Source organism: Oncorhynchus gorbuscha, linkage group LG05, assembly GCF_021184085.1.
Source record: "Oncorhynchus gorbuscha isolate QuinsamMale2020 ecotype Even-year linkage group LG05, OgorEven_v1.0, whole genome shotgun sequence".
Classification (NCBI taxonomy): domain Eukaryota; kingdom Metazoa; phylum Chordata; class Actinopteri; order Salmoniformes; family Salmonidae; genus Oncorhynchus; species Oncorhynchus gorbuscha.
In genome coordinates, this window is record NC_060177.1 from 10,047,283 (window position 1) to 10,058,240 (window position 10,958).

Sequence of the window (10,958 nt, forward strand, 5' to 3'; positions counted from 1 at the left end):
AGTTCCAACTTAGTTACACTAGTGTTATCTGACAGTCTTTGTCAAATCTCTCCTTGATGAACCACAATTCCAACTTAGTTACACAGTGATTTGACAGTCTTTGTCAAATCACCTTTTCCATTGATTCCAGCATTGGCTAATTCAACTAATCAAGGGCCTGATGATTAGTTGCCCAGTCAAATCTAGTGTGTCAAATCTAGTGTGTTAGTTTGCTGGTAAAATCAAATAAGTGAAAAGGCTGGGTTGTACTCGAGGAACGGTCTTGGAAACAGGTTTACCGAACTGAAAATCTACAGTGCATCTCCATTTCCCAATCGTACAAACTGAGTCAGTCTGTTTTTGACATGCATGTAATTGATCATATGAAGTGTCATGTTCAGCTGCCTGATACAGGTGTAACAGTATAATTTTAAACCGTCCCCTCGCGCGAACCAGGGACCTTCTGCACACATCAACAACAATCACCCACGAAGCATCGTTACCCATCACTCCACAATAGCCGCGGCCCTTGCAGAGCAAGGGGAACTACTACTTCAAGGTCTCAGAGCAAGTGACGTAACCGATTGAAACGCTATTTAGCGCACACCGCTAACTAAGCTAGCCGTTTCACATCCGTTACACAGGGTCAGATCTTATTTCCCCATTCTAACGGTTAAGGTTGGGATCGGGGAGAATGCAATCTAATCCTAGATCTGCAATTCTCTAGATCTACAATTGCCAATCTCGGGGTCACTACAGCAGGTCAGGGGGAGGACCATTACATTTCTCTCCCTGTGTGGAACTGGAGACAGTGAGTGTATGTTTCCCCCCAGGATGCTGAGGAAGGTGCGTCCACCCCTCTCCTCTGCCCTTATTTAACTACAGATCTAGGATCAGATTGCTTTATTTCCAATCCAATCCATAACTGTTAGAATGTATCAGTGGCTCGAGACAACTTCTACCTATGATTCCACATGAGGGAATATACTTAAGTTTCTCCCTGAAACTGATCTAAGGTCTGTTTTGAGATTCTGTCCCTGATGCTTAAAGTAAGGATTTACAGGGTAAGCTTATCCTAGATCTGTAATGTCTACCTAGAGCTCTGTGAGGGGGCTGCGTGAGCACATCTGGTTCAGTCATCATCAGACAAGCTGGAGAACATCTGAAGGTTTTGTGTGTGTTTGTGTGTGTGCTGTCTGTCAGTGTGTGTGCAGACAGTGTAGACGCCATAGCCCAGTTCTCACTAACAGTAATCTCCACTAACCCTTCATCAGAACATTCTAGAGGGGGTTTGTTAATCCAAACGGGCAATTATAGAGCTGCATTTTATTTTCTCCCCTTGTTTACACACACACACACACACACACACACACACACACACACACACACACACACACACACACACACACACACACACACACACACACACACACACACACACACACACACACACACACACACACACACACACACACACACACACACACACACACACACACACACACACTGTTAGTAGTAAGTATCACTTCATTCAGGAGCACTACAGCAAGGCAGTTAACCCCCAACAACTGCTCCCTGGGCTCCGATGACGTGGGAGTCACTGCCATATACAGTGCACTACCTTTGACCAGGGCCCATGCAGCTCTGTTCAAAAGTAGTGCACTATAAAGAGAATAGGGTGCTATTTGAGATGCACCTTACCTCACCATTCCCACTGAGAAGGAACTTCAGTCCGGCATTTAGACATTCTGACAGAGCTGCTGCCGGAATTCCTTTAATCTTCCCAAGGTGATTTTTCCAGGTACACAACACCTGTGTGTTCCAAATGGCACCCTATTCCCTATATAGTGCACTACTTTTATTCAGGGCCCCATTGGGCTCTGTTCAAAAGTAGTGCACTACTGTAAGTAACAGGGTGCTATTTGGGACTCAGACATTGACTACTGTTCCTCTACCTCCACATATTGTAACATACTTTTTAAAAGGGCTTTTAAATGAAAGCCACCCGACACTGACCTTTCCCTGTTAACACACCTAGTAGAGGAGCCTCTGATCGGACTGTCAGGTGTTCTGTAATGGAGCTGGGAGAGAGCTGGGGATGGAGCTGGGAGAGAGCTGGGGATGGAGATGGGAGAGAGCTGGGGATGGAGCTGGGAGAGAAGTGGGGATGGAGATGGGAGAGAGCTGGGGATGGAGATGGGAGAGAGCTGGGAGAGAGCTGGGGATGGAGATGGGAGAGAGCTGGGGATGGAACTGGGAGAGAGCTGGGATAGAGCTGGGGATGGAGATGGGAGAGAGCTGGGGATGGAGATGGGAGAGAGCTGGGGATGGAACTGGGAGAGAGCTGGGATAGAGCTGGGGATGGAGATGGGAGAGAGCTGGGGCTGGAGATGGGAGAGAGCTGGGGATGGAACTGGGAGAGAGCTGGGGATGGAGATGGGAGAGAGCTGGGGATGGAGATGGGAGAAAGCTGTGGATGGAGATGGGGATGGAGCTGGGAGAGAGCTGGGGATGGAGATGGGAGAGAGCTGGGGATGGAGCTGGGAGAGAGCTGGGGATGGAGATGGGAAAAAGCTGTGGATGGAGATGGGGATGGAGCTGGGAGAGAGCTGGGGGATGGAGATGGGAGAGAGCTGGGGATGGAGATGGGAGAAAGCTGTGGATGGAGATGGGGATGGAGCTGGGAGAGAGCTGGGGATGGAACTGGGAGAGAGCTGGGGGATGGAGATGGGAGAGAGCTGGGGATGGAGCTAGGGATGGAGATGGGAGAAAGCTGTGGATGGAGATGGGGATGGAGCTGGGAGAGAGCTGGGGATGGAACTGGGAGAGAGCTGGGGATGGAGATGGGAGAGAGCTGGGGATGGAGATGGGAGAAAGCTGTGGATGGAGATGGGAGAGAGCTGGGGATGGAGATGGGAGAGAGCTGGGGATGGAGATGGGAGAGAGCTGGGAGAGCGCTGGGAGAGAACCGGGGATGGAGCTGGGAGAGAGCTGGGGATGGAGCTGGGAGAGAGCTGGGGATGGAGATGGGAGAGAGCTTGGGATGGAGCTGGGAGAGAGCTGGAGATGGAGATGGAGATGGGAGAGAGCTGGGGATGGAGATGGGAGAGAGCTGGGGATGGAGATGGGAGAGAGGTGGGAATGGAGATGGGAGAGAGCTGGGGATGGGGCTGGGAGAGAGCTGGGGATGGAGCTGGGAGAAAGCTGGGGATGGAGCTGGGGAAGATGGGGCTGGGAGAGAGCTGGGGATGGAGCTGGGGAAGATGGGGTTGGGAGAGAGCTGGGGAAGATGGGGCTGGGAGAGAGCTGGGGATGGAGCTGGGGAAGATAGGGCTGGGAGAGAGCTGGGGAAGATGGGGCTGGGAGAGAGCTGGGGAAGATGGGGTTGAGGGAGAGCTGGGGATGGAGCTGGGGAAGATGGGGCTGGGAGAGAGCTGGGGATAGGGCTGGGGAAGATGGGGCTGGGAGAGAGCTGGGGAAGATGGGGCTGGGAGAGAGCTGGGGAAGATGGGGCTGGGAGAGAGCTGGGAGAGAGCTGGTGAAGATGGGGCTGGGAGAGAGCTGGGAATGGAGCTGGGGAAGCTGGGGATGGAGCTGGGGATGGAGCTGGGAGAGAGCTGGGAGAGAGCTGGGGATAGGGCTGGGAGAGAGCTGGGGATAGGGCTGGGAGAGAGCTGGGGATAGGGCTGGGAGAGAGCTGGGGATAGGGCTGGGAGAGAGCTGGGGATAGGGCTGGGGGAGCTGGGGATGGAGCTGGGAGAGAGCTGGGGGAGATGGGGATAGGGCTGGGGGAGATGGGGCAGGGACAGAGCTGGGGATGGGGCTGGGGAAGAAAGCTGGGAATGGGGGAGAGAGCTGGGGATGGGTTTCACTTTCCAACATTCCACCGATTTTCTGTCTGAAAATGTCTATGTCACGTACCTGATGAAAGGACGTTCAGGTGCCAGCGTCTTGGTCAGTTTCTCATTTTGGAAATCTAATAACAGGAAATAACTGTTGGACGCTATTTACTGCCAGGCTTATATCTGGTGTGTTGTTCTGACCCTGTGCTAATTGTGTTACTCCCCCCACCCTCTAACCATCCTGAATGTATTACCTAATTTTCTCTCCTAATGATGTTAAAGGGGAATTCTGCAATTTAAAACTAATGACTCATGTAAGTGGTGGGGTGTCCATTGTTGTTGTTCTTTGAATCCCTGATTGCCCCTTTAAAGTCCTCAAATTACTCCTCTGTCCCACTCCCCCAACGCTGGACAATAAACTGACCGGCTCTCCTCATCTACTCTCTTCCCACCACTATCAGACCATAAGTCTATTAGCATGTCTTAGAATATCATTCAGATAAGCTGATGATTCAATTGTGGTTATGAGGAGGTCATGCCTCTAGGGATGTGGCTATGATATTAGAGCTAGGATGCATCCCAAACGCCAACCTGTTCCCTTTATAGTGAACTACTTTTCACCAAAGCCTTATGGGTTCTATAGGGGATAGGGTTTCATTTGGGATACAGATAAAGTCTTATGGGAGTGTTGCTATGATTGTGTCCCCATCAGCTTGTCTCCTAATGATGTTTCAGATAATGTTCTCTCTGTCTCTTTGTTTGTGTTTTCATTTGCTTGTTTGTGCAGTGGTGTGTGTGTGTGTGTTTATTTTATTTTATTTTATATATATATATATGCCATTTAGCAGACGCTTTTATCCAAAGCGACTTACAGTCATGTGTGCATACATTCTACGTATGGGTGGTCCCGGGGATCGAACCCACTACCCTGGCGTTACAAGCGCCATGCTCTACCAACTGAGCTACAGTGTGTGTGTGTGTGTGTGTGTGTGTGTGTGTGTGTGTGTGTGTGTGTGTGTGTGTGTGTGTGTGTGTGTGTGTGTGTGTGTGTGTGTGTGTGTGTGTGTGTGTGTGTGTGTGTGTGTGTGTGTGTGTGTGTGTGTGTGTGTCTCCAGGGCCTTATCTCATAGACATATCTCATTGTGATCATGTTCATCAGCGATAATGAAAGCTTGGTGAAAAAACCTTCTGAGAATCATTCTAAGTACCTATAGAGATGTGGGATCATGATAATCGGATTGTTTTTGAGCAATGTCAAGTCAACAAGTCCTTTGGTAGAACACCGGGCCGTTTACAATAGCTATTGAAATGGCTTCCACTAATTGCCTCTCTGTGAAGTGAATAGTAAATCCGCCTGCTTGAATCGAGGGCCTGGGAACCACTGATGTTCAGAGTTAATTATTGGACGAGGCTATAGCCGTTGGCTGCCAAGGCCTGTGTACAATGGGAATCCGTTGTCTGTCGCCTCTGGTGTTTCCGAGCTTAGAATATCAAAGTCCTCTTTCTTTGGCCCCATTCCATGTTGGTTTCTCCTAGCCCCTTACCTCCAGCTCCTACCTCCAGCTCCTACCTCCAGCTCCTACCTCCAGCCCCTTACCTCCAGCCCCTTACCTCCAGCCCCTTACCTCCAGCCCCTTACCTCCAGCTCCTACCTCCAGCCCCTTGCCTCCAGCTCCTACCTCCAGCCCCTTACCTCCAGCTCCTACCTCCAGCCCCTTACCTCCAGCTCCTACCTCCAGCTCCTACCTCCAGCCCCTTACCTCCAGCTCCTACCTCCAGCCCCTACCTCCAGCTCCTTACCTCCAGCTCCTACCTCCAGCCCCTTACCTCCAGCTCCTACCTCCAGCTCCTACATCCAGCCCCTTTACCTCCAGCTCCTACCTCCAGCCCCTACCTCCAGCCCCTTACCTCCAGCTCCTACGTCCAGCCCCTTACCTCCAGCTCCTACCTCCAGCCCCTTACCTCCAGGTCCTATCTCCAGCCCCTACCCCCAGCCCCTACCTCCAGCTCCTTATTCTAGCCTCTTCTCCAAGCCCCTTACCTCCAGCTCCTACCTCCAGCTCCTACGTCCAGCCCCTACCTCCAGCTCCTACCTCCAGGTCCTACCTCCAGCCCCTTACCTCCAGCCCCTACCCCCAGCCCATACCTCCAGCTCCTTATTCTAGCCTCTTCTCCAAGCCCCTTACCTCCAGCTCCTACCTCCAGCTCCTACCTCCGGCTCCTACCTCCAGCCCCTACCTCCAGCTCCTACCTCCAGCTCCTGCCTCCAGCCCCTACCACCAGCTCCTCTCTCCAGCCCCTACCTCCAGCCCCTTACCTCCAGCTCCTTATTCTAGCCTCTTCTCCAAGCCCCTTACCTCCAGCCCCTTCTCCAAGCCCTTACCTCCACCCCCTCTCCAAGCCCTTACCCCCACCCCCTCTCCAAGCCCTTTTACCTCCAGCCCCTTCTCCAAGCCCTTTACCTCCACCCCCTCTCCAAGCCCTTTACCTCCAGCCCCTTCTCCAAGCCGCTTACCTCCAGCCCCTTCTCCAAGCCCTTTACCTCCACCCCCTCTCCAAGCCCTTTACCCCCACCCCCTCTCCAAGCCCTTTTTCTCCAGCCCCTTCTCCAAGCCCTTTACCTCCACACCCCTCTCCAAGCCCTTTACCTCCACCCCCTCTCCAAGCCCTTACCTCCAGCCCCTTCTCCAAGCCCTTTACCTCCACCCCCTCTCCAAGCCCTTTACCTCCAGCCCCTTCTCCAAGCCCTTACCTCCACCCCCTCTCCAAGTCCTTTACCTCCAGCCCCTTCTCCAAGCCCTTACCTCCAGCCCCCACTCCAAGCCCCTTACCTCTACCCCACTCTCCATGCCCCTTACCTCCAGCCCCCTCTCCAAGCCCCTTATCTCCAGCCCCCTCTCCAAGTCCCTTACGTCCAGCCCCTTTCCCAAGCCTCTTACCTCCACCCCCCTCTCCAAGCCCTTTACAACCAGCCCTTCTCCAAGCCCTTTACCTCCACCCCCTCTCCAAGCCCTTTACCTCCAGCCCCTTCTCCAAGCCCTTTACCTCCACCCCCCTCTCCAAGTCCTTTACCTCCAGCCCCTTCTCCAAGCCCTTTACCTCCACCCCCTCTCCAAGCCCTTTTTCTCCAGCCCCTTCTCCAAGCCCTTTACCTCCACCCCCTCTCCAAGCCCTTTACCTCCATCCCCTTCTCCAAGCCCCTTACCTCCAGCCCCTTCTCCAAGCCCTTTACCTCCACCTCCCTCTCCAAGCCCTTTACCCCCCCCCTCTCCAAGCCCTTTTTTCCAGCCCCTTCTCCAAGCCCTTACCTCCACACCCCTCTCCAAGCCCTTACCTCCACCCCCTTCTCCAAGCCCTTTACCTCCAGCCCCTTCTCCAAGCCCTTTACCTCCACCCCCTCTCCAAGCCCTTTACCTCCAGCCCCTTCTCCAAGCACTTTACCTCCACCCCCTCTCCAAGTCCTTACCTCCAGCCCCTTCTCCAAGCCCTTTACCTCCAGCCCCCACTCCAAGCCCCTTACCTCTACCCCCTCTCCATGCCCCTTACCTCCAGCCCCCTCTCCAAGCCCCTTATCTCCAACCCCTCTCCAAGCCCCTTACCTCCAGCCCCTTTTCCAAGCCTCTACCTCCACCCCCTCTCCAAGCCCTTTACATCCAGCCCCTTCTCCAAGCCCTTACCTCCAGCCCCTTCTCCAAGCCCTTACCTCCACCCCCTCTCCATGCCCTTACCTCCAGCCCCCTCTCCAAGCCCCTTTATCTCCAGCCCCTCTCCAAGCCCCTTACCTCCAGCCCCTTTTCCAAGCCTCTTACCTCCACCCCCTCTCCAAGCCCTTTACCTCCAGCCCCTTCTCCAAGCCCTTTACCTCCACCCCCTCTCCAAGCCCTTTACCTCCAGCCCCTTCTCCAAGCCCTTTACCTCCACCCCCCCTCTCCAAGCCCTTTACCTCCAGCCCCTTCTCCAAGCCCCTTACCTCCACCCCCTCTCCAAGCCCCTTACCTCCAGCCCTCTCCAAGCACATTACATCCAGCCCCCCTCTCCAAGCCTCTTACCTCCATTCCTTTCTCCTTTCTCCAAGCCCCATACCTCCAGCCCCTTCACCAAGCCCTTTACCTCCACCCCCTCTCCAAGCCCTTACATCCAGCCCCTTCTCCAAGCCCTTTACCTCCAGCCCCTTCTCCAAGCCCTTTACCTCCACCCCCTCTCCAAGCCCTTTACCTCCAGCCCCTTCTCCAAGCCCCTTACCTCCACCCCTCTCCAAGCCCCTACCTCCAGCCCCCTCTCCAAGCCCCTTACCTCCAGCCCCTTTTCCAAGCCTCTTACCTCCATTCCTTTCTCCTTTCTCCAAGCCCCATATCTCCAGCCCCTTCTCCAAGCCCTTTACCTCCACCCCCCTCTCCAAGCCCTTTACATCCAGCCCTTCTCCAAGCCCTTTACCTCCAGCCCCCTCTTCAAGCCCCTTACCTCCAGCCCCCTCTCCAAGCCATTTACCTCCACCCCCTCTCCAAGCCCTTTACCTCCAACCCCTTCTCCAAGCCCCTTACCTCCACTCCCCTCTCCAAGCCCCATACCTCCAGCCCCTTCTCCAAGCCCTTTACCTCCACCCCTCTCCAAGCCCTTTACATCCAGCCCCTTCTCCAAGCCCTTTACCTCCAGCCCCCTCTCCAAGCCCCTTACCTCCAGCCCCTCTCCAAGCCCCTTACCTCCAGCCCCTTTTCCAAGCCTCTTACCTCCATTCCTTTCTCCTTTCTCCAAGCCCCATACCTCCAGCCCCTTCTCCAAGCCCTTACCTCCACCCCCTCTCCAAGCCCTTACATCCAGCCCTTCTCCAAGCCCTTTACCTCCAGCCCCCTCTTCAAGCCCCTTACCTCCAGCCCCTCTCCAAGCCATTTACCTCCACCCCCTCTCCAAGCCCTTTACCTCCAACCCCTTCTCCAAGCCCCTTACCTCCACCCCCCTCTCCAAGCCCCATACCTCCAGCCCCTTCTCCAAGCCCTTTACCTCCACCCCCTCTCCAAGCCCTTTACATCCAGCCCCTTCTCCAAGCCCTTTACCTCCAGCCCCTCTCCAAGCCCCTTCCTCCAGCCCTCTCCAAGCCCTTTACCTCCACCCCCTCTCCAAGCCCTTTACCTCCAGCCCCTTTTCCAAGCCCCTTACCTCCACTCCCCCTCCAAGCCCCTTACCTCCAGCCCCTTTTCCAAGCCTGTTACCTCCAGTCCTTTCTCCTTTCTCCAAGCCCCATACCTCCAGCCCCTTCTCCAAACCCTTTACCTCCACCCCCTCTCCAGGCCCCTTCCCTCCAGCCCCCTCTCCAAGCCCCTTACCTCCAGCCCCTTCTCCTATTCCTTTATCTCCAGCCCCCTCTCCAAGCCCCTTACCTCCAGACCCTTTTCCAAGCCTCTTACCTCCAGTCCTTTCCCCAAGCCCCATACCTCTTCGTTCTTCACAGATCTGATTGGTTTGGGTAGGTCTAAGCTATATGGTGATGGCTCCATCCCCTAAAAAGTCAAAGCGGTGGTCACACCTATACTGTTACTTATACCTATCTAGTCCTTTCAGATCTGTGATCACTGAAGAGATATGAGCTAGGGAAAGAGCCTGAGGACAGAGATGGATCTTAGCCTCAGAGCATATATTACTATTGACACGAAGCACTCTGACAGGGTATTTAGGACTCGTAAATCAGTCTATTCAAACATAGAACACAGCCTCCATCTGTAATTAGGCCTGTTTGGGATTATTTTACCACTAGTAAATACCACACTACACCTTTATCTGTTATTCAGGTATAGTCTCTTCTCACATTCAGTCATGAAGTGATTTTGCCCCCTATAAACAATAGGGATGTGTTTCCAATAGCACCATATTCCCTATATTAAGCACTTCTTCTGACCAGGGTACATAGGGCTCCGGTCACAAGTAGTACACTATATAGGGAGTAGGGTGCCATTTGGGATGCACACTAGGTCTATGGAAGATTACAATGACCTAAAATGTGAGGGGTAAACATATTAGGAAGTGATTATGTCCTAAAAAGTCTAGGACATAGACATGGAAGACTGTTACAAATGGCTCTCAATGTCAAAATACTTCCTCTCGAGTTTGGAAAAGAAAGTAACTCAAGTGATTGGATCTTTCCAGTGCTCGTCATCCTGTGGGAAGGGCCTGCAGTCCAGAGTGGTCCAATGTATGCACAGAGTGACAGGTCGCCACGGTAATGACTGCCCCGTGGTGTTCAGACCACCCACCTACCGGCCCTGTCACCAGGAGGCCTGCAATGACAAAGTCAACGTCAACACCATCACCTCCCCCAGATTAGGTAACATCGTTTGTGTGTGTGTGCTTGTGTGTGTGTGTGTTTTTGAGAGAGAGAGCAAGAGAGTGACAGAGAGAGAGAGACAGAAACAGACAGAGAAAGAGAGAGAGAGTGTGTGTGTGTGTGTGTGTGTGTGTGTGTGTGTGTGTGTGTGTGTGTGTGTGTGTGTGTGTGTGTGTGTGTGTGTGTGTGTGTGTGTGTGTGTGTGTGTGTGTGTGTGTGTGTGTGTGTGTGTGTGTGTGTGTGTGTGTGTGTGTACATGTGTGTGTGTACATGTGTGTGTACATGTGTGTGTACATGTGTGTGTACATGTGTGTACTGTGTTTCTCTGTCTGATGACGTGGCCCTGTTCCCCTGTTCCTCTCCAGCTGCTCTGACCTACAAGTGCACAGGAGACCAGTGGACTGTGTACTGCCGTGTGATCCGAGAGAAGAACCTGTGCCAGGACATGAGATGGTACCAGCGCTGCTGCGACACCTGCAGAGACTTCTACGCCAACAAAACACCCCGCAAGAGTTAATGATCAGAGCACTCACACACATACTGTACACAGACAGACACACACTTCACCTAGGGCTACGACTTTAGATGTTTCTGTAACACTTGACTTAAAGCTTTGGGTGTAATGCTTTGTAAGTCGTTATAAGCATGAATGAGCCTTTATAATGTGTTATAATAAGGCTTATGATATGATATGTCTCTCTATGTTTCAGCATATTAACCGACTCAAAATGTCTGTTATTTAGCCTGCTTCAGGAGATGATACTAATATATTGTAAGGGTCTCGTGGCAGGTCTTTATGCCGGCAGGCTTTAAGTAAAGAG

The 10,958-nt window shown here is 53.1% G+C and overlaps 1 protein-coding gene across 1 annotated transcript in view; it reads left to right on the plus strand.

Moving 5' to 3' along the window:
- The window catches only part of LOC124035405 (A disintegrin and metalloproteinase with thrombospondin motifs 17-like), a 239,411-nt gene extending 228,672 nt beyond the window's left edge, over positions 1-10,739 (plus strand). Inside the window, exons 23-24 of the mRNA XM_046348856.1 lie at positions 9,960-10,137; positions 10,503-10,739. Of these exons, the coding sequence (XP_046204812.1) occupies positions 9,960-10,137; positions 10,503-10,654 (330 nt within the window). The 3' untranslated portion in view covers positions 10,655-10,739. The remainder of the gene's footprint in view (positions 1-9,959; positions 10,138-10,502) is intronic.
- Positions 10,740-10,958: the final 219 nt, after the last annotated feature.